The 26,156-nt window shown below is 48.9% G+C and overlaps 2 protein-coding genes across 5 annotated transcripts; one reads left to right on the top strand and one right to left on the bottom strand.

Annotated features, from left to right (window-relative positions):
* Positions 1-97: 97 nt before the first annotated feature.
* tubgcp4 (tubulin, gamma complex associated protein 4) lies at positions 98-4,998 on the top strand. Its single transcript, XM_049031066.1, has 18 exons — positions 98-324; positions 555-683; positions 873-995; positions 1,142-1,195; positions 1,305-1,361; positions 1,508-1,587; positions 1,722-1,923; positions 2,156-2,321; positions 2,418-2,542; positions 2,643-2,693; positions 3,031-3,136; positions 3,224-3,331; positions 3,409-3,553; positions 3,668-3,845; positions 4,083-4,217; positions 4,322-4,438; positions 4,531-4,670; positions 4,761-4,998. The coding sequence occupies exons 1-18, from the start codon at positions 247-249 to the stop codon at positions 4,771-4,773; spliced, it is 2,007 nt and encodes a 668-aa protein (XP_048887023.1). The 5' UTR covers positions 98-246; the 3' UTR covers positions 4,774-4,998.
* tp53bp1 (tumor protein p53 binding protein, 1) lies at positions 4,980-20,824 on the bottom strand. 4 transcript variants are annotated; one of them, XM_049031062.1, is made up of 29 exons: positions 20,685-20,824; positions 17,058-17,299; positions 16,109-16,196; positions 15,959-16,031; positions 15,263-15,354; positions 14,644-14,739; positions 14,497-14,545; positions 14,114-14,277; positions 13,866-13,995; positions 13,592-13,680; positions 13,048-13,259; positions 11,650-12,871; positions 11,450-11,566; positions 11,142-11,354; positions 10,929-10,995; positions 10,543-10,632; positions 9,286-9,643; positions 9,132-9,200; positions 8,881-9,030; positions 8,526-8,749; positions 8,226-8,387; positions 7,766-8,118; positions 7,445-7,636; positions 7,129-7,311; positions 6,294-6,482; positions 6,026-6,120; positions 5,745-5,941; positions 5,448-5,584; positions 4,980-5,291 (listed from the first exon to the last, which is right to left on the bottom strand). In XM_049031062.1, the coding sequence occupies exons 2-29, from the start codon at positions 17,235-17,237 to the stop codon at positions 5,107-5,109; spliced, it is 5,376 nt and encodes a 1,791-aa protein (XP_048887019.1). In that variant the 5' UTR covers positions 17,238-17,299; positions 20,685-20,824; the 3' UTR covers positions 4,980-5,106. The 4 variants fall into 4 exon arrangements, with proteins under 4 accessions (XP_048887019.1, XP_048887021.1, XP_048887020.1 ...); XM_049031064.1 differs by lacking the exon at positions 20,685-20,824 and adding an exon at positions 18,351-18,392; XM_049031063.1 differs by lacking the exon at positions 20,685-20,824 and adding an exon at positions 18,271-18,377.
* Positions 20,825-26,156: the final 5,332 nt, after the last annotated feature.

Below are 26,156 nucleotides of genomic sequence, written 5' to 3'. Positions count from 1 at the left end.
GAAGAATGATATTTAGGTTTGTACCTAAAAAATACTATGCAACGAGATATCGGTTACATCTCAAAGCTATTAAACGTCCAAGGCGGATAAACTACACGTACCAAAATTCAGCGGCCTGATGTTATGGGCGAAATATGATGACGCAAGAAGGAATCGGCGGCACTGCGAACAGCTAGCTAATCACAAATGATAGAAACAATCGTTTTGTTGTAAGGTCCTATGTTTCTGTAAACAGCTGCAATCGCGATGATTCATGAGCTTTTGCTGGCTTTGAGTGGGTACCCTGGGACAATTTTCACGTGGAATAAACGGACCGGTTTACAGGTGAATCTGATGCATTCTGTATTACTGCTTTCATCTGCATTACCAGTTATTTTGTAAAAAATTGGACACATAATTTGAACCAGATGACAAAATCGTAATTAGACACCACTTAACATAATAGATACATTCATGCGTTGCTTGCGACTGCAGTGCTATAGCTGCATGCAAAACACTCAGTGTACTTTTGCACACAAGCTGAATGGCGTTTTTTTTGTTACTTTTCTCCAAAGGTTTCTCAAGACCTGCCGTTTCTCCATCCCAGTGAGACGAGCGTCCTGAACCGGCTATGCAAACTGGGTTCCGACTACATTCGTTTTACGGAGTTCATTGAGCAACACACCGGCCATGTACATCAGCAGGTGAGATATTTGAAAACTCCATTATATAAAATGTGAAGTTGATACACTGCTCTAGTACAGTCGTCCCTGAACGTTTATCTCCGAACTACTGGTATTTATAGTTGGCATTTGATCATGGTTTGGTCAGTGAGAGTATGCAGAGCAATGTATTCGTCCTTAATCCGTACACTCACCTTAACTGTGGCACAGGAGCACCACCCCAATCAACCCTGTCAGGCCGGGCTTCATGGGATCTACCTCCGCGCTTTCTGCACAGGACTGGACTCCATGCTGCAGCCTTATCGACAGGCTCTGCTCGATCTAGAGCAGGAGGTAGGAACTGACCATATATACACTATATACAGACCATTAACCATAAAACACTGTACTTGTCAGTTACAACATCCCACACTTAGCAGAAAATGTAGATTTTTATGGGAATATACAGTATAATTCTGATGTTTTAAAATTCTTTTCAGTTCCTGGCTGATCCACATCTTTCCATATCACATGTGAATTACATGCTGGATCAGGTAACTATGTGGGCGTTTTTTTTAATGTGTGTCACCTTGTATGTTTTATATGACTGGTACTAAAATGTGGTGCGATGCATGCAGACATGGTATTCCTCTTGCCCTGCAGTTTCAGCTCCTATTCCCCTCTGTCATGGTGGTGGTAGAGACGATCAAATCTCAAAAGGTATGACCTTCACAACTGCAATCTAACTGGCTAAAGCAAGCCTAGCAAATATATCCTGTGCCATTAGCTAATTGTAAGGGTGAGGGAAGGTCATGATAAATTAAACTGACAAGTAAAACATGGTCTCCTCCATACCTGTGGATTAGGTTAATGGGTGCCAGATTCTAGAGACTGTTTACAAGCACAGCTGCGGAGGACTGCCCCCTGTCCGCATGGCTTTGGAGAAGTGAGTGAACGGCCGTGATGTGGTCAAAGAGCACCAGAAAACAGTGATGTTTCTGCGGTGCAACAAGTATGGAAATAACTGTTTGTACAGGCATCTTTTATCTGAAGAGTCACCCAACTGTGGTTACGTTTCAGGATCCTGGCAGTTTGTCACGGAGTGATGTACAAGCAGCTGGCCGCCTGGATGCTGCACGGACTGCTGCTGGACCAGAGTGAAGAGTTCTTTGTCAAGCAGGGTCCCAGTGCAGGGGGGAGTGCCCAAGCCCAGGAAGAGGAGGAGGAAGACCTGGGGATTGGTGGACTCAGCGGGAAACAGCTCAGGGAGCTGCAGGACCTGGTACGAAAGTGGTGGCGTTCGGGTGTGAAAATCCAAAATGAGGGGCTTTTCAGTGGAGGTGTCAATTAGTGAGATATTTCAGTGTCATCAAGAAGGCTTGCTTGATGCTCAATTTCCCTCAGGACAATAACTAGTGGTTGTTTCTCATTGTTTTGAAAATAAGTCATTTTCCTGGACAAACAAGTTCTCCGATTTGCTGCTCTTCCACTTTTTTTCGGCCTGACCGATGCAGCGACTCATCGAGGAGGAGAACATGCTGGCTCCATCGCTTCAGCAGTTCTCCCTCCGTACCGAGATGCTGCCTTCCTACATCCCCGTGCGCGTGGCCGAGAAGATCCTCTTCGTCGGCGAGTCCGTCCAGATGTTCGAGAACCACACCCAAAACCCTCCCCGAGCTGGTGAGAGAGCCAGCAGTCATACCTGCTTATGTACCATGACCAGAGATTTTTACTTGTTCGTTTGCCATGTAACATTGCTTCTGACCATTCCTTCAGGCTCCATCCTGAAGCACCAGGAGGACACATTTGCTGCAGAACTTCACCGACTGAAACAGCAGCCGCTCTTCAGCCTGGTAGACTTCGAGAACCTAATTGATGGCATTCGTAGTACTGTAGCAGAGGTATGGCTATAAATATGCCTAGTTATTTGTAAAGTTGTTTGGGGTGGAATTAAAAGTATTAAAGAACCAGTTTTACAAATAAATCACTCTTTCTACACAGCATCTTTGGACATTGATGGTTGAGGAGTCTGACCTACTTGGGCAGCTGAAGGTCAGTGGGTAGGGTAGTGGGTAGCAGCTCCGGACTGCATTAAGTTCTGCTTAATCCATTAAACTGCCCTTTTGTTTGACACTGGGGTGGTTCATTTTGTCCTTCAGTGGGCAGTAGTGGCTTAATGGTTAGGGACATGCGCTTGTAATTGAAAGATTGCAGGTTCAAATCCCAGACCAGCAAGGTACCGCCCCGAAGCACTGCTCCCCGGGCGCTGAATTAGCTGCCCCCTGCTATGTCAAATTGTCACATATGGGTTAAATGCAGAGAACACATTTCGTTGTTGTGCACTGTAGTGTGTCAACAATGACAATTAATCACTAAATTCTAATTCAAGATCATCAAAGACTTTTATCTCCTTGGAAGAGGTGAGCTCTTCCAGGCGTTCATCGATCATGCCCAGCACATGCTGAAGACTCCTCCCACGGCCGTCACAGAGCATGGTACGGCTTTGGGACATATGTACCAGAACCCTCAGCAAAGATCTCAGCAAATGGTTGTTTCATTCAGATTTCTTTGCTCTTTTGTAGACGTTAACGTGGCCTTCCAGCAAGCCGCTCATAAAGTCTTGCTGGACGATGACAACCTGTTGCCCCTCTTACACCTCACCATTGACTACCAAGGGAAAGAGACCAAAGGTAGTGAATCCCTTTGAGCTGTTATGTGCCAGTAGCAGCTATAGGGTGTCAGTCGTCAACAGTCTCTGCTCTTTCAGAGGCTGCAGGTAATCGTGAAGGAGCTACTCCTCCACAAGACATCTCTCCTCGAGAGCTTCCGTCTACTGGCTGGGCAGCGTTGGGCTTGGCCTACAAGGTGCAATGGCCCTTGCACATCCTGTTCACCCCCGCTGTACTGGAGAAGTGAGCGAGTTCTTTAATGTGCTCGGGCAAGCAGCATGTCCTTGATCGTAGCCATATTTCATGCACTCTTCATTCCAGTGGCCTACCTCTGAGAAACTCATCACTGTTCCTCAGGTACAACGTGGTGTTTCGCTACCTACTAAGCGTGCGCAAAGTCCAGTCAGAACTGCAGCACTGCTGGGCTCTCCAGATGCAGCGGAAACATCTGAAGTCCAACCAGACCGACGCTGTCAAGTGGAGACTCCGCAACCACATGGCCTTCTTGGTGGACAATCTACAATATTATCTCCAGGTAGATATCTGAGTAGTATCTAGCACTTTCTTCCAGGTTGTACCATTAGCTTAGTAATTATATCCTGAACAGCCCATTTGGTTGGAAAATGATTTGTTTGGTATATGAACTGAATCGGACCATAGTGCCTGATACCAGGATACAAATCGAGTGTAAACCACTACAGGTTTTGACAGATCTGCTTATGTAAGTGGCTTATAGGTAGATTAGCTTCACTGCTCCACTACCTCCCCACAGGTGGACGTGCTCGAGTCTCAGTTCTCTCAGCTCTTGCAACAGATCAACTCTACCAGGGATTTTGAGAGCATCAGGCTGGCTCATGATCACTTTCTCAGCAACCTGCTGGCTCAATCCTTCATCCTACTCAAACCTGTATGTGGACCCCAAATGGAAATCGGTGTCAGAGTAACACACAAGCTTAAGTGAGGGAGCTCTGTACGTCCGGCTAGCTGAGGCTTGGGCTGTTTTCTCGTCAGGTGTTTCACTGCTTGAATGAGATCCTGGATTTGTGCCACAACTTCTGCTCGCTGGTCAGTCAGAACCTGGGCCCGCTGGATGACAGGGGCACCGCCCAGCTGGACATATTAGTCAAGGTGAGATTTCCTCATTGGCTGAATGCTATGTTATTAAAGGCAGAGTCCGACCTCCAAACACTCATCTCCATGCATGTTCTTAATCATCCTAGGGATTCAGCAGACAGTCCTTCCTGCTGTTTAAGATCTTATCCAGTGTGCGCAACCATCAGATTAACTCCGATCTGGCACAGCTACTGCTGAGGCTGGACTACAACAAGTACTATACCCAGTCAGGGGGCACACTGGGCAGGTAGGGGGGTGTCTGATCGCCATGAAGGGTCTGAAGGGGGTGGAGGGGAAAGGGACACCACAGTGCTAATGCCATATCGTTCTTCTGCAGCTTTGGATTATGAAGCGCTAGGTGACGACCGGCCACTGCATCCATGCCTGACCAGTACTTGTGACGTGTGCTTTCTCGGCATCATGTGGGCTGACGCTGACTGTTGTGACCACCGACTGTCTTATCTTTGAGTGTAAGAGTGGCGTCCGGTTGTTCACTGCAGCTGATGTGTATAGACTGTAAATAGGCGGTAAAGACTGTAACACTCTGAAGACTGAATAAAAACAAAGTGAAGCGATCACAATTTATTTTTCCATAAAAACGTCGGAATTAAAACTATGTACATAAAACGCATGCACTAGACCTAAGAATACTTGAGAAGCACTGGTTTGGGATCAGCTGCGGTTCAGGGCGAATAGTCATACTGGTACCGGGGTTGGACTCGATGGTCCTGCTTCTCGCCACAGATCAGGCTCTGAATGAGCCACTCTGAGGAGAGCAGGGGGAGGTCCAAAGAGATAGCCCAGCTCTGCACAGAGGGCGGACAGGAGCGGTCTGCCAGTACCACGTCGAACGTGCCCTCGGGGGGGTCTGCGCATGAACACACATCAACGAAAGGAAATTCTCACCGTGACGTTCTACAGGAACTTCATTAAGACATTTGTTCAGCTAAGACCAGAGTGAACAACACTGCATATTTTTCCATACGAAACATTTAATGGAGAGAGAGAGAGACCTCCCACCCACCTGAATTGTTACTATCCCCCTGGTACTGGCGTACAGAGGAGGCTCCCCCCATGTTGAGTAGGTCGGTCAGGAAGGCTGTGGCCTCTTCAGAAATCAGCAGGAACCTCATGGACTTGAAAGGATTCCGGCGAGAGTGCCTGAAGGAACAGACCTCCACGTCACCGCGTTCAGGACCGGCAGCATCACACCCCCGTTTCAAACAATTTATTCCTTTACAAAAAGGTTCCTCTGCAATGTCAAAGGTCAGTCAGAAACTCAGGGCTCCCCCCGCAGTCCGATTCAGCCGTTCACGCTTACCATTCCACCAGGTTGCCGTCCGGACCCATCCCAGCAGGCAGCAGGTAGCTCCGGTAGCTGAGCAGCTGGTTGTCATGGCAGCAGTCCCGCACCCACATGTGGGATACACAGGGCATGCCGCTCGCCAAACACAGCAGATACTTCCGCGTGCGGCATTGCTGGTCCGCGATGAGGATGCTCTGATAGGCCGCGCTGCACTGGAGGTGGGACAGTGAGCAGTCAGCCTTCCCATAAACCCTTGCGGACTGGAGTTGAGCATAAGAGTGACCCTGGGTGCTCACCTGCTGTTCGTTGAAGTCCCGGAGAACGTACCCCCCTCCTGCTTCAAGCTGGGTCTCTGTGTACCGTTTGTTATAGGGGGCCGTCTGCACGAATTCTGATGGCGAAACGGAGCAGTTTCAAGCAAATGTCATGGTGATGCTGGGAGGTTACATAGTGTGGATGGACAACAACAGAAGCTGGAGTTTAGCTAGTTTACGATCAGGATTTGGCCAGCAAATCCGGCAGAGGCAGGATGTAAGCATAGCGCGACGTCGAAGGCCGTCTCACCCTCTTCCGCGTCGCTCGTCGGATGGTTGGCTTCACGGTCCAGCTCCGAAGAGGCCGTCAGCAGGAATGCGTAGCCCAGGAAGAGTGAAGCACTCTGGGGAATGGGCCCGTGGGTCTCCTCGAGGTCATTGGGGTCAGAAGGCAGGTCGGTGCCACTGCCCGAGGTGTTGAACGCATCTCCACGCTGGCCTGTGCCAGAAAGATGGTGGGCAGTGAGGGGCGGAGCCCGATTCCAAGATGAGGCCACACCCACGTTCACCCACAGTGAGTTTCAACTACTCTGCCCACTCAGACTTCATCGGCGTGACGAAGACCGTACCCCCGCTTCCTCCTGGGCATCGTATGCTCCCACATCACCGTGAAAACGGAGCGGCAGACATACCGGACAAGCAGTGGGGGCGGAGCTTCAGTTCAAAGGCAACATCCAAATAAAAACAAAAGGGTTCAACACAATTTACTAAGAGCCTCCAACAGGAAGACACGCCCCACAGGTGACTGTAAATGAGGGACAGGGACGATGCTTGACGTCTGCAGATGCGTCTTCATTCATTACATCACAGACCCAAGTCAAACCAAACATTTATTTAAAATGCAGTAACAAGTAAAATTCAAATATTCCATAATGCCATACAAAAGGGCATTTTAGAGATCTAAAAGTACGTAATCATAAAGAATATGAAATACGTGACGGATTAAAAAAACAAATAAAAAAAAAAAGCTTAAAATGTTAAAATGCACATTGATCCTCTTAACGTCGATGTTCGTCACGAAGCAGAAAGCGTCTCTGCCGGGTGTGGATGAGCGCCGCCCTCTTGGTGGCCCGGGGTTCCCGTACCCGCTCTGGCCCCTGCGGACCTACGGCCTCGCTTGGAGGGGGTCCTTTCCTCCTCCATGGAGGCCATCAGCTTCCTCTTCCCTGAGGGGCCCGGGGTTCTAGGACTGTCGCTGGAGCTCTGGCCGGGGGTGGTATTAACCCCTGCGTTTCCTCGGCGCTTCCGTTTGCCCTCCACCAAATTATCTGCGACCCAAGCACAGAATCCATAGGATTATTATTACTGCACGTGTTTTGTTGCTTAGCAAATATGGAGGCTGCAGGAAGGATCGCAAGCTCCTCCTAGAGAGGCCCCAGCCTTCCTCGATGACGTTCTCACCCAGGCTGATGTCGGTAGCCTTGGTGAGGGGCGTGGTCGGCTCATAGGGGCCTAGGCCATACTGCTCTCTCAGCCGGTTGCCCTGCTCCATGGACAGGATGACGGCCATGCGCCCGTACCATTTCCGCTGGCCGTCCTTCTCTACGCAGTAGAAGAAATCGGAGCCTTCCGTCTTGTGATCTCTCACGACACCTGGCGGGGGGGGGGGGGGGGGGGGGAGGGGGGTCAGCAAGGAAAGTTAACTTTGGGACCTAAAACCAAACCGAGGGCAATGAGAAATCATTCTGGGTTCGCGTCCCTGTGACCTCCGCGCCGAGCTACCTGTGCTGAAGTACTCGTCCTCGGAGATCGCCGTGACCTCCGTCCCCGGGGGGATGGGATCGCACAGCAGGATGTCCTTGCCCGGCACGTCACACTCGTAGCGGTCGTCGAAGAGCAAGCGGAAGCGGCCGGCTCCGGAATGGCGCGTGATGCAGCCCGAGTAGAAGTAGCCATTGGAGGACCACTTAGCCACGACTCGGAGCCCCACGAAGCTGCTGGAGCTGGCACAGCCTGTGCCGTCTGACGGGGTGCTTGGGGAGTCGGGGACGCCGGGACTGTCCTCCGCGCGGCTGCGTACCCGTGTGTAAGACTCATCCTCCGGGGAGGAAGTGAGGGCGGAGCCTTGTGCGGCCCTGAGGGGGGGAAGGGCCGGGTCAGTAAATCTTAGAGGGAGAGAGAGAACATGGGAAACTAAAAAGGCCAAAGTGCGCCCCCTGCAGCCAGGGTGATGTCACCTCACCTGCTGAGGGCCCCTCGGGAGGGAGGCCTGCCCCGACGGCCCCTTCCACGGGGCGTTAACGGGGTGTGGGGTCGAGGGCCTTGGGCCCTTCCTCTACCTTCTATCAACTCCGAGGCTCCTGGCCCCCAGGGTGCCCCCTGTTGCCCACCCATTTTCCGGGGGCTGGGAAAGGACAGACATTTGAGACACACCCCACATACGAAATTGAGATTCAATAAAGTTTGACCTTGTGATGATCAAGTCCATTACACTAATGGGGTGGGGGTCATGCTGTAAAGGGGGATTCTGGCAGGACCCCACCTGAGGGATTTGGCCCCTCGGCCCACGGGCACAACGAAGTCAGCCTGCCGCCCAGGGCCCGCCCCCCCGCTGCTTGTTCCGCTGGAGCTGTGCTGCAGGCTCGATGCCTTGGAGGAGAGTGAGCTCACGTCGGCCAGGTCGCCAGAGGTCATCGAGCTGCCAGTACGTGACGGTGACACATCGTTCTCCACCACGCGGCAGTCCACCAGAGGCTCCTCAGACTCCTGAGGACACGCCCGGGGTAAGAGGGGACGAGGTGGGGGGGGGCACGCGCACCGACTAGCCACACAGCTAGCAGAGATTTCGGGGGTCGTTACTTTCAGATTGGCCGAGGGTGGACATTCTCAGACCTCACCTCCGTCACCTTGCGATCCACCTCCTGGCCGTTTTCGTAATACACGTCTGTGATGATGCGCGTGACTGTGGTGCGGACCTCGCGGATGGTGCGTACGTGCCTGCGGACCGCCTGCCCGTGGGAGGGCCTCGGGGGTGTCTCCGGCTCGCCCTGTCCGCCCACATGGAACGCAGACCCCGATCAGACAGGTGAGCGCCGGCCCTTAGTCCCGCTCCCAAAACAAGCCAACCGGATGGGTTCATGTCACTGACCTGTGCTGCTGGGAACTGGGGCTCCAGGGCCTCAAAGCTGGTTTGCTGGGACACAGCTCTCTGGTGAAGCTGGAACAGGGGAGAGGGGGGTTCAGTCGGTGCGTAACCTGAAGTCCTCTCACACCCGAGCCCCCCCAACACCCGAGACCCTTACTCTGCTGGGCAGCCCAGGCGAGGCATCAAAGCTGGTTTGCTGGGACACGGCTCTCCGCCCTGGCGGTGTTCTGCTGGTTTCCACGCCGGGTGTCTCACCCCCCTCTGGCCTGCGTGGGCTAGCCGGTCCCCCAGCGTCCCTGGGCGTGCCGGGAGGTTCCTCTTCCCGGACCTCGCCACCGGCCGCTTCCGTCGGCCTTGGCCCATCCTGCTGGGAGCGGGGGGACCGGTCCCCTGGCCGGCTGGGCTCTGGGACAGCGCTGCACCGGGGCAAGCTTTTGGGCTTCTGAGCAAGGAGACCGGGGACGTCCCGCTCCGAGTCGCTCGTCTGGGAGAGCGGCGAGTTAAACAGGTCTCCCCTGCCGGAAAAGGGGTGGCTTGTCAGGACAGCGTGCTGCCGACTGCAAGCTGAAGGACACGCCTGCAGTGACCTTGGAGCGACCTTGCGGCACGCCGCCATCTTCTCAGCGGAGGCAGCCTCAGGAGCTGCACTGCGAGCTCCATCCATCCCTCAGAATTAGGTCAAACAAGAGCCACCCACCACCACTGGTGAGGGCAGAGCCCCTCCAAAACCTACTTAGAGTCTTCTAAAGATATGGTACCCCACGGGGGTGTCTAAAATGATACACACACACAACTAGCAAGGTCACAGCAGCAGAGGGCGACTGAAATCAGGAGGACAACAATCCTGACATCCTTATATTATATTATATTATCTCCACCTGGGAAAATCAGGTCAAGTCGTTTTCGTGTTGTATTTTTATGGGTTATGTGTACATTTGTCTTTACTGCTGTAGGTTACAGGCAGGTGCTGCATTTGCTCCTTTTGTTCTGTTAACTTTGCTGCTGTGTCAATGCAAATTTCCCCAACTGTGGGATTAGTAAAGATTACCTTATCTTATCTGATATACAGGCATTTTTAATTCAGCAGCAAAAGACGGTGGAAAATACAGTGAAACTGAATAACTAGGTAAATAATACATTGAATCAGCTGTCCTCCAGAATTAAGTCATCTGACTTATACATGTTTTGGTTTAAGGATTTAAGGGATTATAAACCATTAAGGCTACATTCCTCAGGAACTTAAGGTCAACAATGAAATCTTTACTTTTTTAAAAAGTAATAATTTCTGAATGAGGTTAAAATATGAATAACCAGCAGGGGGTGCTGCAGCGCAGATAAAACAATGCATAGTCATTCTGTGATTGGCAGCTGGGAACAGGCAGGCTGATTGGCCCGCAGTCCTGCTAGGATTTACCTGGTGGGGGTGCCAGGCTCACTGGGAGGGGCTTCTGCCTGCCTCCGCACCTCACAAACGCGGCTGAACACCGACGGGCTGGGCAGGGGGCTGCAACAGAGACATCGAGGTCACCGGAAAACATCCCACGTGTAAATGGCCCTCATTGAGGAAAAGCTTTCTGGGAAACGACTAAGCATATCGATCGCGGCCATTTTCCGGGGGACGGCCCGCTCTCCAGACTCACGAGCGACAGACTCGAAAAAACGACTCGTCACCCTGGAAACGAGGAGTCCGAGCGTGAATGTCCTCCCAGCTGCCGTGATTCAGCAGCCACACCGAGCAGCCAAACGGAAACAGGACCCTATATAAATAAGCAGACTTGCATAGCAACTGCTGTGCGTTACCTGGTTACGGCCTTGACAACGGTGGTAACCTTGGAAACGGAGACTTCGTTATCTGCTAGCGCCGGTTCTGAGAGGAAAACAATGAATGCAAGTGGTTTTAACAAATTATATGAAGTGTAGCGCACTTACATTTCACAGCCAGTGTTTTCAGGTGGAAACATAAAAAGAAGCAGGTCTTTCTGCGGGTTTTTGCGGGGGGGGAGCTGTTCTTACTCTGCAGGCTGAAACGCTCGGACCCAGAGCTCGTTTCCTCCACCGGGGTCACCAGCTTCATCCTCAAACTCAGCTTGCCGTTATGCTCCGATTCACCCAAGTTTGAGTCGTTCTTGCCATCCTCACCACTCTCCTCCACCGTAATCTCGCTGGCTGCCATGGCGACCTCCGCGGTGACATCGCCCGGCAACCGCTCAGAAAAGGGGCTCATTTCTGAACAAGGAGAAGTGGGGGCAGAAGAAAATTTTAGAAGGGGTTTGGGGGGGGGAGGGGAGGAATACACAGCAGTGGGTGGTGGGGGGGCCTACCGATAGGTGTGCTGTGGCGGGGGGTCTGCTTCAGCTGGTTGATCAGCGGTGGGGTCGCCGTGGTTACCGGGTGAATTAACTCCCCCTCTTTGGGGAGAGTGAAGTGAAATGGGATTTCTGAGGGAAGAAAAACAGGAGGGACCTTAGAGACTGAACCACTCCGTACGTTTGGCTCTGCAGCGTCTCTGCTGATGAGGTACCTCCGGAGGTGTCGCTCGGGGTCCCGCCAGAGACCGGCGCCACCCCCCCGTCGGCCATCGCGCCTTGCGTCGCCGCCTTTCTGGGCCCCAAACTTCCTGGCCCATCCATGCCGTTGGTGGTGGACGCCGGCTTCTTCTTCGCCAAGTTTTCCAGCAGCCCGGTGTCCTGGGGGCTCCGGTTCTCGGTCGGGGGATGGGCCTCATCTGACCGCGACGGCATGACCGTGTTGATCTGCCGCGACTCATCGGCGACCTCCGCCGCGACCTCGCTGCTGCCATGACACCCCACCTCCCTCGCGGAGGTCGAGGCCTCCATGGGGGCGCCCTGCTCCTCACGCTCAAGGTGTCCATCTTCCTCCATGGGTTCAGGGGAAAGCACCTGGCTCTGGGACAGCGCCAGACAGAGGCCGGAGCCTTTGGCCGCCTCCCCCTCATCCATGCCCTCATCATGCTCAGGACGGCTGGCCTCAGACCCCAACTCCTCACAGGCCTCCGAACTCCTCGGCTGAATTTCCATCACCACGTCTTCCGCCTTCTCTTCCCGGGGTCGCTCGCTTGGGAGCACGGACTGCGACGGTGTCTGGCTGGCCGACCCGCAGTCCCCATGCGCAGCCACCGGGGGGCTCTGCACTGGAGCCTCGCTCGCTGTCAGGTCCACAGCTCCTGCTTTCTGCGATGGGGCACTGTCACTGCCATTCTGGGAGTAGACCATGGCTTGAGCCTGCGACTCAGCAGCTGTCGTCAAGTCGATGGTTTCCGTGACGACCTTGGCGTCGGGCCCGTTGGCCTCTGAGGGTGGCTCCCGTGCGACATCGTCCGTGGATCTCCTCGTCTCCTCGCCGTCGGGCCTGATTGCGGCACACGCTGTGGTACCGTCCAGCTGACTTGGAGGACGTGTCGGAGGATCACCAACTTCCTCGTGCTGACCTCGGCACTCAGACACATCCAGGGTGGGAACAGACCCAATGACCCCCAGGGGCTCCTCTATCTGGGTGGCCTGACTGTCCTCCAGCTGCTCCCCCTCCTGTTCCGGCACCGGCTGGAGGAGGGGGCTGCTTGTAGACAGCTCGAGGCACAGGCTGGGCTGAGAGCGCCCGACGACGCCGGCTTGCTGCTCACTGGGCGTCGCCTTCGTTGTTGCCTGGGAAACCTTCTCCATTAGCGCCTCGGACCCTGTGCGGCTTTTTCCGTCTCCCTGGCTCAGCGTTGGGACAAACACATCCTGTTTAAAAAAAGAACACCCACATTTTCATCTCTCATAAGACGCAAAACAGGACTAGCACAGTGAGCTCTGGTTAAAAACATGGACCTATAACCCAGAGTCTGCTGGTTCGAACCCCAGAAGGACGCTGAGGGAGAGCAGCATGCAGAAATAATAAATGTGATCGCGGGACGTACATGTGAGAAGTCAGGCTGGCTTGGCATAGAGAGGCTTTTCTCCAGCGCAAAGCCAGGGGAATTCTGGGACAGCGGTGTGGATGCAGCCGGACCCGGCCTGGGGACGGCGCTGGACTGGGAAAGCGCCTGATCCATGTCCATGGGCTCCTCCTCTCTGTGACAGGACCGCGGCTCCTCAGGAGGCAGCGATGTGTCCATGGGCTCCTCGACGGCTAGAAGAATCACAAAAGCGTCCGGCTCCCTGTGACTTGGAGGTGGGCTGGGGTGCGCGAGGTCGTCTACATGTCCATTTTTGTGACAAAATTCCCGACACCCACCCACACTCACTCACTCACTAGAGAGACCACCACCTGACCAGCACTGTACAAGCTGCGGGGGGGGCAAGCCAAACGGACTAGACCACCCGCCCCCCACCCCCCCGGTGAGAGAATGCGATCGACTCTCCAAACCACCACCCTGCAAGTGACAACCGAGCGCCACTGACGTGAGAACCGACCCCCCCGTCACGCCGAGTCATTATTCTCCCATAACAATGATGAATTACCTTCATCTTGTGCTGTGGGTGAGTTTGGCACAATTAGAGGCGTCTGACTCAAACGGTCCTGAGTAGGAGCCACAAATTCCACAGAGCTCCTGAGGGACAGCGAGAACGGCAGAGCGAGAGAGAGAGAGCGAGAGAGAGAGAGCGAGAGAGGGAGAGAGAGAGAGAGAGAGAGAACGACCGTAATGGTGAACGTCATGTGGTCACAGCAGCGCCACTTCCTGCTCTCCTCCCCATGCCCCAGCCTTCCCAGTGCAGCCGCCGACGTTCATCTTACTGGGAGAGGCTCTCCTGCACCAGAGTGCCTTGGCCCGACAGATGCAGAAGGTGCAGGCTGTTTGCCGGGGTTGCCGTTGGTAGCAAGCAGAGCCCTGCCTCGGGTACCGTGCTGTCCACTCCTGTGGCGTCTGGCAGAGGAATTGGAGAGGGGGGTGTATGTGTGTGTGTGATTAAGGTTTCAAAAAACACATCGAACATCCGTCCCAGTCGAAGCAGAATTCACCAGTAGGGCGGAATCGCACATACCACCTCTCTCCACCTCAAACATGTCATCCTGGGAGGACGGCACATCAGAGTCGTCCTCCAGCTTCTGGGCCTGATGGATCTCCTCGGGCTTCGGGCCCGGAGTGTCCCGCGCCTCCCGGACGCTCCTTGCCGTTCCCTCCCTACAGCTGGAGCTCACCTCCGACCTGGACGAGCGTGGGGAGGAACATGTTCCCTGAGCCAGAAACACCCTGCGCCCCCCCTAGAGAGTAACCTGCGCCGTGCCCATGACAGCGGATGCTGCAGAGCCTTTATCAGAGCAGAAGGAAACAGGGAAACGCTGGCTTTGAACAGCGGCAGCCACAGGCGATTAGGGCGAGACGGCGAGCAGGAACAGGAGGGAGGGACGCCGGGCACAAGGTTACCGTCTGGACGCGCTGCCCTGGTCGCCCTCCGCACGGCTCGGCTCCGCTCCTTAACACAGTTTAGCAAAAAACACCAGGGTGAGACGCCGGGTTCAGCGGCACCGACAGGGAGGAGGAGGAGCGGCACGTCGGCAGCAGGACCCTGACCTCCCAGCGCAGGCCCCCGCCCGTCTGCATCGGTGTCCAGCCCGCCATCGACTGCCTGAGATTCCGACAGCTCGAGGAAGCCGAAACAATCCCCACCTGAGCGCACACACACACCGCATTAGATACCTACATCTTTGTGGGGACTCTGCATTCACTTCTATAGGCGCACGCCAAATCACAGCCAGATCAGCCGTAACCCCCACCCAGCCCAAACTTCATCCATGAGTAACCAAACAAAATATATGACTGCTGCCATTTTTAGCAATGCCCCCCCCAAGGTCAAAATAACAGCTTTTCATCACAAAGTAGGAACATTTGATCCCCACAATGTAATATATACATGTGACGCCCCTCATCCCCCCCCCACCCACCCACAAAGTTCACACTCTTCAAGCCTCATCTGCCCAACGTTGCAACCAAGGACAGCATCACAGAAGCCTGCAAGGGGACTGCGTACACATGTCCTTTGAATTACTCAATAATCTCTTAATTTGGCATTTTAGATTCTATTGGATCTGACAGTTACAGATTCGCGCATGATGGAATGGAAAATATGATTAAAAACAAAAAGCAAATCAGACACAGCCCATCCGAAATTGAGTTTTAAAGTCTTAACTACCTTCTGACTGGACACAGGGGGTGGTGGAGTCGGCTCTGCTCTCCATCTCCATGCCCTCCTCTGATTGCTTGCCGTTGGCAGCTGGCAGATCTCTGAGAGAGAGAGAGAGAGAGAGAGAGAGAGAGAGAGAGAGAGAGAGAGAGAGAGAGAGAGAGAGAGAGAGAGAGAGAGCGAGAGAGAGAGAGAGAGCTCAGATCCCTTCAGGATTGCTAACTATCCCCCCCCCCCAGAATTCAGTCAAGTTTAAATATCATCTGGCAAAGGCAAATACCACCCTTGAAACGGGGCTTTTCTGCAACTCTACACTCTTTGCCACACTGCCGACTGTTTACCTCGCATCTGATTCTGCAGAAATAAAAATGTGACACGCGGCGCTAACGGCCGTGAAGCTCTTCAGCCACTGAAAGCCTCCACCATGTGACAGCATGTGTCTGCGTCCCAATTGGGGGGGGAAATCGCGCAGAGTGACACCAGTGACTGCGCCTGTGCCCATGATTTATGGGATGGCAGTGGGCGCTGTGCCTGGCACAGGACGGCTCGAGGAGCGACTGTGTGGGATTCGTCAGGAAATTTCCCAACTATGAACAGCTTACAAACGTTTATTGGGAGATTAAGTGCTTTGGGTTTAAGTCCCGTACAATAGCAGAGGGATAATAAAGAATCAAGCTGCGTAATTTCCTGGCGACATGCGCTGACCTTTTCCGATTGGTGGGCGGGGCTACTTCAAGAACCTGACTGGCCCCCTGAGCAGAGGACGACTCCATTGTGGCTGCAAAAAAAGAAGCACGTCAGAAAAGAAACCCAACAGCGCCGCCCACAGTGAAGACGAGAAGCCCCCCCCCCCACCTGGGCTGTGCGGCCTGCTGCTCTGGGCCACTGCTGATTGGCTGTCGATCTGCGAACACCTGCTACCAGCCGGTGACGATATCAGCTCCTGGTCGCAAAACAAAATTAATGCCAGACAGCGGTCAGACACGCATTTGGGAGACATGCGCATCTAGTGACATGCACAGGAGGCTGCAGTTCAGCATACGTGCCATGAAAACACACATACAACACACCTATTGTGACTTCAGAGATACTAAAACACCACCATCCGTGTTCTTAACCGATTAGGTAATGTGGGGGTAACCCAAGAATGCACGGCTCATGTGGACACCTGTCGAAGGTCATCAGGCCATCGCAGGACCCACAGAGAGAACATGCATGAACCGCAGGTAGTGTAAAAGCACCAACACGACACCTCCACAAACAGCACGTTACACGGGGTGTAGGCGAGAGACATTTTTATGCAATTAGGGGCTACACGCCAATTCATACTTCACTTTTCCACATGCGCTTATGGTCCGTGCAAAGGGTGCGACACAAATTTTGTCGTACAGGTTGTTTGACGGACTGTGCCCTCGCAGTCCAGATTTAGTCTGGTGGACATTATGTGAGACAACTGCACACGTGCAAGGAAACTGACTGGGTGGTTCCAGTAGGTGGCAGCACTAACTTACACACAGTAGTTGTCAATGAAAAAAACAGTAGAAGTAGCAGTAGTTATGGTGAGCAGCTATACGAGGTGATCCCGGCCTAGTAACAACTTTTAAATCGTTCATACAGGTTTACTCATTTCACTACACTGCTTGTTTTTGTGTTCGCTGTGCACACGACCTTGTAAGCGCACATGGAGATTTTATGATCTAGGCTTTGCTGGTCAATGCGTGCAGAAAGCGCGTCTCACAATTACAGCTTTTAGGAACTATGCAAGTGCCGTGATGGACTGGCCCTTGTCTGCCAACCAACTGACCAGAACAGGACTGTGAGAGGTGGGCTGCAGGCTGGAGAGGCGACGGGTCAGAAGGGCACGATAGCTGCTGTCCGGATCCTCCTCTAGGGCGGCACTGTCCGGCTGGGAGTCCTCTACGATTAGGCAGGGGTTGTCCAGCTGGGACAAGTCGGGCTCCAGGTCACTTCCTCCCGGATCCATGCGGATGTGACTGGCACCAGAAGCTGGACTCTCCACTTTCGGCTAACACGGCCACGACACACCTGCGATCACAAATGGTAAGTGAGGGGGAGAGACACTTCACAAGAAGAACAGGCAGAGCAGACTTTCTCTAAAAATAGCCCAGCCCCACAAAGGCCAGCCTTTCTTCCTTGCTGGTATTGAAAACCAACACCTAGTGAGACACCCAAAACAATAGGGTTTGAGAAAAAGCAGCCTATTGTTTTGGCTCCAAGAGTCCCTCTTCGATAGGCACGTGTAGTGCCAAATGATTTAATTCGGACCGATTCATACTCGGCATCACAGTCCCCCCCCAACAAATACAACTATGTATCTTGATAAAGTTTAACTGGGCGGAGCTTCGGCCAGTGATTTTGGGTCACAGGCCTCGTTAACACTATTTGGAACCAACCTGCCCTGGCGACGTTCAAGACAACAGAGGAACTTATCTTACGCTGCGTTAACTAACATGGCGATTAATAGCCAATACAGCTTTCAATTCGACGTGCATCAGGAAGTGAGGTATAGCTAACTTTACCAACCAAGTTACGTATGTTTGCAACCCATATGCATAAAATCAAAACAATAAAACCAACGTGGAAAGCAAGTTGTGGGTATTTTCAGTATAAACGAGCGAATTTGCTACATGCATCTAAAAATATGCCTCCACATCTAGACAAATAAGCTATATACCCCCCCCCCCCCGATAACTATACCCCTTCCATCAGGCATTTAGTTAACTATGGTGCCAACGCAAAATAAAATAAAATGTAAGAGTCACAAACTCGCGCACACATAAGCCAAACCACCATCAGCACAACCTCCCCATTTGCCTTGGTGTTGTCCGTCAATGCCTGGACGACCGATCTTGCCACAAACAGTTAAAAGAGACATATTGAAACCGAGCAGCTATCTAACGTGTTTCATCGTCTACTGCTCGCAAAAACTCCCCGGTGACACGAGTCAGTCAGCTGGTTAGTAATATCTGAGCAAAGTAAACCACCCCGATGCATACCAAGTCCATTGCATTAGGGAATAAATAAACGCTGCATCGCCAGCTACAAACACGCGACCTCAAGCTCCATTTTTTTTTACCTTCGGCCGTCTTCGCGGCAAAGGAGCCCGGCACTGCGCGCTCTGATTGGCCGCGGCACCAGGCTCCTACGCGTCACAAAAACTTCCCCGCCGTCTGATTGGCTTCCGTCTTGAAAAACTCTCGCATTTATTGGCCTGGGACGGAACCCCATTCACCAGCGGGGGCGCAGATTCACGTTTCTTAAGTCCGACTCTTCCGAGTGGAACAATGGAGAAGGCAATGTTGTACTGTATTCCTGAGCCATTCAGCCAGCGATATACACCTTGCTTTTTCACTTTTACCGAACAAATGGTGTACGCGACGCATTTTATTACTCGTCCACTAATATAGCAAAATTCACTCCTCCTCCAGGAAATCCAAGTATCTCCCATAACACCAGCGATAATTAAAGTTAATGTACTGTCGGTTAAGCCTTAAAAAACAGACCTGCATACGGGGACTGTTTACTACATAAGGATTATTACAATGCTAGTAGGTTCTGTGGGATTTAGTATCACCTAATAATAATCATCGTCCTAACAAAATTGAAGAAAAAAAGATTTATGGGGTAATTACATTATCACGGCAAGTCTCGGTGAATCGTAAAATAAAAATAAATACAAGGTAGACAACTGTGTCTGTGTGATCATAATTATTAGATAACTGCCCTAAAATTGTTCAATCTAGTCGCTTTTGCTTAGATTATACCAAGAGCCATGTACTTTAGGTACCATATGTTACTATGGCAACATATCTTGGATCGACTCGGTTGTTTTCATACATTCTCCAAATACAATAGAAATACATCATTAATCCAACCATGAGAAGGCTATGCCCTGCTTTTGCAGACAATACTGAAAATACAGGTTCTTTAACTTAAAACACTTGTAGTTTGACTGCAACAGAACCCAGGAGCAAACTGCGCACTTACTTCTATAGATACCAAAATATTAAATATGCTATATACTGCTGGAACAGAACATTTCTTTGGTTAATGCATCATAACTTAATTTGTGCTATTGTGGAAGTAATGTGCGTAAATTTATTATTATTATTATTATTATTATTATTATTATTATTATCTATTTTGAGTATTTATAATTCAATAAATTAACAACTTCTGAAACCTTTACTGAGATAAAGGGTTAGAAGATGGATGGATGGATGGAGTACCTATAATATAAATACAGATGAGAACAGGCCTACATATACCAATACTACAATGGTATAGTATGGATGCCAATATAGATATTAAAAGTCAGTAGTTAACTCAGAAGTTATATCTACTCGTTTGTACATGCAATTAATATCGAATTCAGCTTCACCAAATAAGGGAAATATCTGAGCAAATATTTTTTAAATTGAACAGAAAACAAAGAAGCAAAATGCTTTCTGATTAAATTAAAGAATCCTTTAGCAAAAATACAAACACTGCAGAAAATGAATATCCTCATGAGGTACGTGAGCAACGACGGCAAAGTGAACGTAAGATCATGAAGGTGACGGATCGTCTTCCTTTTTTGTATAACAGTCAGTCAACAGATAGATGATAGATGATTGTTAACATCATCGATGCGGTCTGCATACTAATAAGCAGCTACACCTGGGCACACCATAAAATTCAAATAATTGTGCCTCCGAATTCGTATTAAGTCTTGAAACCACTGGAATGGATTACATAATTTCGAAATAATAAGGCCTGGATGAAATGAGACGAGGCGTGGGCGAGGTAACGCCAGGTCGTCACCCCTCGCTTCATCCCCCCAGTCCTTGAAAAATATCAAAGTTCACGTCAGTGTGGGTGCGTGGTGCCCCCAGTATTACCTACAACCATGTTTACATCCTTGAGCCACCCTTTTAGAAAATAATGGGGGGTTGGGTGAAGGGTGAGGGGAAAATCCAGAGAAATTGGCACAAATCGTTACTTAATAACATATCATAAACACGAGTCAGCTGCCCAACGCGACTATACTAACAATGCAAATAGGCTACCGTCCGTGCTTTCATTTTGAGGACTGAACAAGTTTACCCCACGCCCAAAACATAGCCCTGACCTGCTTGAACAAGAGAATAATTTTAGAAACTATGCGTGTGATGTAGCGCACATTATAAAAGGTATACAGTGCATCCTATCCATGTACCCATGCAGTCAGCAGGCGACTGAAAACGGACTTCGTCTATGTAGTTGACACCCAAATCATAAAAATGCGTAGAAGATAAAAGAAGGAGAATATCGGTTTTATAGGCGAATCACTCTGAAATCGCACTCGTCCTTGAACATAAATCCGAATAAATCTTTAAACAATCGAACGACAATAAGCAAATATGCATCTAGATATGATAACTCCGCTTACCTTTGAAAAAAAGTTAATATGGTTTTAAGCAGAGTATGTTATCGTTCCTCCAGTGCCGATTGTTACTTTAATACAGTGTCTGTATTAATTTTGATTCCCGGCTGCAACTGGCTTGAGCAGCAGTGCCTCTCTCTCTCTCTCTCTCGTCTCTCTCCCTCCAAGCTCCTCTTGGGTGTGGGATACATGGGAGCCACTTAAAGATGCAATGGCATTTTTTGATGTGTGAGTATGCGGCTGCCTTGTTCGTAACAGCCCGTATGCTGTCACGTCTTGCAAATTCAAGATTCATTGTGAGACAGGACAGCCTACAGACCTAAGAGGAACGACAACCAGGCGGTATAAACTCAGAATTTTGTTCCGAAATGTATTCTGTGTACAGTTGCCTAATTTCCCCTGTGTGGATCTATTTAATATATATATACAATCGTGTTTTATTATTCGGAAAAATCTTTTGTTGGTTTCCAATTAACATATACATGAGTCGTTGCCTCATCCCTACATAGCAAAAGCCCATCAGAAAAGACGTGACTGTGGACAAGACCAACGTCGGCTTCATTTATTTATTTATTTTGCCAGACGGTTCAAAAAGCCACATAGAAAACATAAAAGCCTGTTAAATTGTGTTCTCTTCTTTTGTCCAGTAATGGAGATTTGGGCCAGTAATGGACCAGTGAGCCACTGGTTTGCCTATGCAGTGAAACAAAGTACCATTTAGAACGACATTACTGAAATAGCAAATAATAATTCAAGATATCATAGAGCTAAGATACAAATGTGTAGCATAAAATCCCCAATTCTGAATAATTTAAATAAATGATTTGCTAACCTTCCATACATGATATAATCTGAAAGGTTGCTATGGTGACAGAAGAAAGGGATGCCTCCCTTTCTTGTTTCCAAGGATCTTTATGAATTATGGCGTTGAATGGTTTAGTGCTCAAACTTTTTTTTTTTTTTACCATGCTCTGTAGGTGTTTTAAAGTATCATTAACTGTAAATTAATGTCGACTGTAATATTACAGATTGATATGTTATTTGTAAAAGAAATATTATGTTAAATAATTTAAAAGAAAATAAAATCACAAGGAAAAGGCTGTGACAAAATCTAATGTCATTAAGCAACTTAACCTGAATTTTGAATAATAATAAAGTAAATTAAGTTAATTCACTCACTTCTATGCAAAACTACAGCTCTCTGGTAACAAAATTGATTCCCTAACTACAACGATTGTTTACGTATCTATCTATCTATCTATCTATCTATCTATCTATCTATCTATCTATCTATCTATCTATCTATCTATCTATCTATCTATCTATCTATCTATCTATCTATCTATCTATCTATCTATCTATCTATCTATCATTATAAATAGCACTATTTAAAATTATTTATTAATAATTTGGATTGCAAACCAAGAGAATGAAGCATATAATTTAACATGCGGCTGAATATTTTGGAATGAAATTTTAAGACTTTCGCCATGTTCCCAATCCTTTCCTTTACTCTGATGCTGAATCACTGGAGAGCCTGCAGCCGATCTGAGGAGGCACTGGTCTGGGATGGCATCCGTCAGAGAACACACACTCATACACACAAAAAAGGGCAGTTTCCAAACTGGACCACATGCCTGTAGAGGCACTGGAAGAGCCCCTTCACATGTGAAGATTCCCAACGCAACACTAGGGGCTCATAACACTGGAGGATGAGGCCACAGTGCAATCCAGTGAGCCATCCTTCAAATAATATGGCATCTGAAATAATTGTAAGTTTTAACTTTTGTGCTGGTCACTAAATGAATAAAAGAGCAAAAAATAGTTTAGCATATAGCACAAGGGGTGTCGCAGGGGCTTGGATACCTACAGATTCAGGGGGCCCAGGACTTTGTAGGGGCTGGGATCTCCAACAAGGCCCCCGCATACAGTATTCCAAATAACTTGTTCAATGCTATCTCCTTTTACAAGGGATTTATTTTGACACGTACGAACATGCTTTGCCGACAAGCAGCCCCAGCTCAGCCTTTTCAGAGACCCCTGGCAAAGCTTTATTTTTGGAGACCCCCCCCCTCCCCACCAGAAAAACTGATGATCATTTCACTTCCTGCGCGGCCCAGGAAATTCTTTGATCTTAAGTAACTGCTTGTTTGGCCCACTGCTGAGTGTGATGCTGGTGTAATAGAGACCATAACCACCGCTGAGTGTGATGCTGGTGTAATAGAGACCATAACCACCGCTGAGTGTGATGCTGGTGTAATAGAGACCATAACCACCGCTGAGTGTGATACTGGTGTAATAGAGGCCATAACCACCGCTGAGTGTGATGCTGGTGTAATAGAGACCATAACCACAGCTGAGTGTGATGCTGGTGTAATAGAGACCATAACCATCGCTGAGTGTGATGCTGGTGTAATAGAGACCATAACCACTGCTGAGTGTGATGCTGGTGTAATAGAGACCATAACCACAGCTGAGTGTGATGCTGGTGTAATAGAGACCATAACCACCGCTGAGTGTGATGCTGGTGTAATAGAGACCATAACCGCAGCTGAGTGTGATGCTGGTGTAATAGAGACCATAACCAGTGCTGAGTGTGATGCTGGTGTAATAGAGATCATAACCACAGCTGAGTGTGATGCTGGTGTAATAGAGACCATAACCACCGCTGAGTGTGATGCTGGTGTAATAGAGACCATAACCACAGCTGAGTGTGATGCTGGTGTAATAGAGACCATAACCAGTGCTGAGTGTGATGCTGGTGTAATAGAGATCATAACCACCGCTGAGTGTGATGCTGGTGTAATAGAGACCATAACCACAGCTGAGTGTGATGCTGGTGTAATACAGACCATAACCACCGCTGAGTGTGATGCCGGTGTGATAGAGATCGTAACCACAGCTGGTGACCTGCCAGCTAACACTGTGGAAAACACAATGCTTAATATGAGGTGGATTGTTTTTGCTCAGGAGTCCGTATATTGCACTGTTACAAAACTGTAGTCTAAGGATGAACGAGGTCCAGTCCATTGCACCAAATCAGCAGCATTATGGATTTTATCCGATTAACAAAAGATGCTTGACAGGGCGCTATATTATTCGGTTCTACGGTATATTTGTTGGATGGTTTATAGATTCTTTTAAAATTATTTCCAAACGATTCATGCATTAATTTACATTATTTGCTTAAAATTTGACCGGGAATATATATCCAAAGTTCGATGTTATTCCAGCAGGTGGCAGTAGATCGTCTTGTGAGCTTTCAAGAGTGCTGACTCACTGAGGCAAGCAACGAATGCAGAGAAAACAGCAGCGTTGATGAGGAGGAGCCAATGTGATCGATTACACAAAATTAAGGTGCAGGCACAGCTGACTCACATCCACAAGCAGCCAATGAAGCGCTTTAAATGTATTCAGGGGCGGGGTCGAGAATCTCACCAGATCTAATTAAAAAACAAATTGTACGTGAGGTCCCACCCTTTAACTGTTCAGCTCAAGGTTTATCCTAAATATTTCTAATAGCTCCATTTTGTAAGCTCTCAGAATATGCTTATATAGGTACATTACTTTCACTTTTTCAGAATATTATATATGGCCAACCCAGAGTTATAATATATTTACATTACACAATGCTTCAATGATCATTTATTTCGAGGGACACATTACAGAAATTTTTGCGTTCGCTGTCAAGAATAAGGCCCTTTGTTCCTTGGGTTATGAAACATGCAAAACAAAAATCATTTAAAAAAAGGCATACAAAACAACATATCAAGTAGGCCTAATTATTGTTCTGTTATATGGATACGGATCTAGATTACTGTCATATATTTATAGTTTCTAACCCCCACATCTAATATTAAGCCATATCATATAACAGGGCATATCCTTCACATTAAATCTAGATGGAAAGCAAACTTGGTATTCGCTTATGTTTCTTTTTTTGTAGTAGTCTTTTATTATTATTACTATTATTTTCCGAACGTTTTTCTGTTATTTATAGCCTCGCTTCCTTGCTTCCCCCGTCTGTCTTGGACTATCTCTTTATAATTCTTCCTTTCTCGCCTTTCCTCTCAATCTTGGATAATCGCCCGGATTTCGCCGCCTGCTGCAGTGCAGATACGATCTCTGGGGAGCACGAGCGGGGGTCAGATCGCTCCTGCATCTCCCATAAAAGCCAAAGACGGTGACATTCCCACATCTCGCGTTTCAGCTTTCAGTCAACAGCTTTTCTGCCTTGTCATTCAGAACGTACTATTGGAGACGTTTTTCAGTACAGTAGTATTGCATTTTTACTCTGCATAACACGGCATGATTTACAGATAAAATATAATTCCTGTTCACTTTCTATAGAGCCTATCATGTTGTGCTGAGGATAGCTAGTACTTTCCAGCATTTACAACATATAACCAACATTGTATTTTTTTTTCTTTGACATTCATGACCAAATACTAGTACAACATTGGTGGAGAAGTAAAATGGACACAATGGCAAAACACACGGTTTTACTTATATATTCACATATTTATATATTATTTGAGGAAAAATAGTGCCATAGTCAGTTAGCACACCTTGATGTAAACATCTACATATTAAAAGCATATCGAGGGTTTAGCCCTGCATCGGTAGATCGTCAGAGAATCTGAGACGAGGGCAAAATAATTTCGTAAGGCTCGTATAAAAAAGCAGAAGAATATGTTCAAGTTAGTTCGTCCAGCTGCTGGTCTGGGGTTGACCGCCTTGTCTCAGGATTATGCAAATTTCAGCAGTGCTGCATGCGTTTGGTAGGCGTGGCGACAAGCACCAAGTCGTCGCGAGGTCTTTATCAAATAATGTCCCGCTAATGCGTCACTAATGCAATACTGTGACACATCTTACAGTGATGGCGAACAGGCCGTAGGATTTTGTGCTGACTGCACTGTAACTATGCCCGTGCACATTTTGGCAACATTACAATGCACATATGTAGAAATTTCTTTTTACAATGTAATTCTATGAGCCTATTTCATTTTGGTATATCAGTTTTCGGCAACTTATTATGACAATTTATTTCTGAACACAATTCAACAATTTTATGCACTAGTTTTGAATGAGTGCCATTCTTACCCAGATAGCTCGCTCTCACCTACAGAGAGAAAGTTGGGGGGAAGCGTAAAGAGAATTTCCCCACGGGGATCAATAAAGTTTCAAAATGTTATAAGTGGATACTTAATTACTTTCTTTACTTGTCGTTACATGAAATATGATTGAAATATTATGTTTATTTGGTAATACCCACAGAATATTTACAAATATTGCAGAAATATTTGATGACTATCTGAAAACACAAAACGATTATTGTCATTTCGCCAAAAGTTAACGCTCTGTATTTGGATTGGTGGACACGCCGATTTCCAAACACTCCTCCAGTAGGCTGGTCTCCTCGATCCTTAGCCAATCACAAAGGCCAAATGGTTCCAAACTTTATCACCGTGCCACTCC

Source organism: Brienomyrus brachyistius, chromosome 11 (assembly GCF_023856365.1).
Source record: "Brienomyrus brachyistius isolate T26 chromosome 11, BBRACH_0.4, whole genome shotgun sequence".
NCBI classification, from domain to species: domain Eukaryota; kingdom Metazoa; phylum Chordata; class Actinopteri; order Osteoglossiformes; family Mormyridae; genus Brienomyrus; species Brienomyrus brachyistius.
Note: the sequence above shows the minus strand (reverse complement) of the source record. Positions and strands in the feature narration are given on the sequence as shown.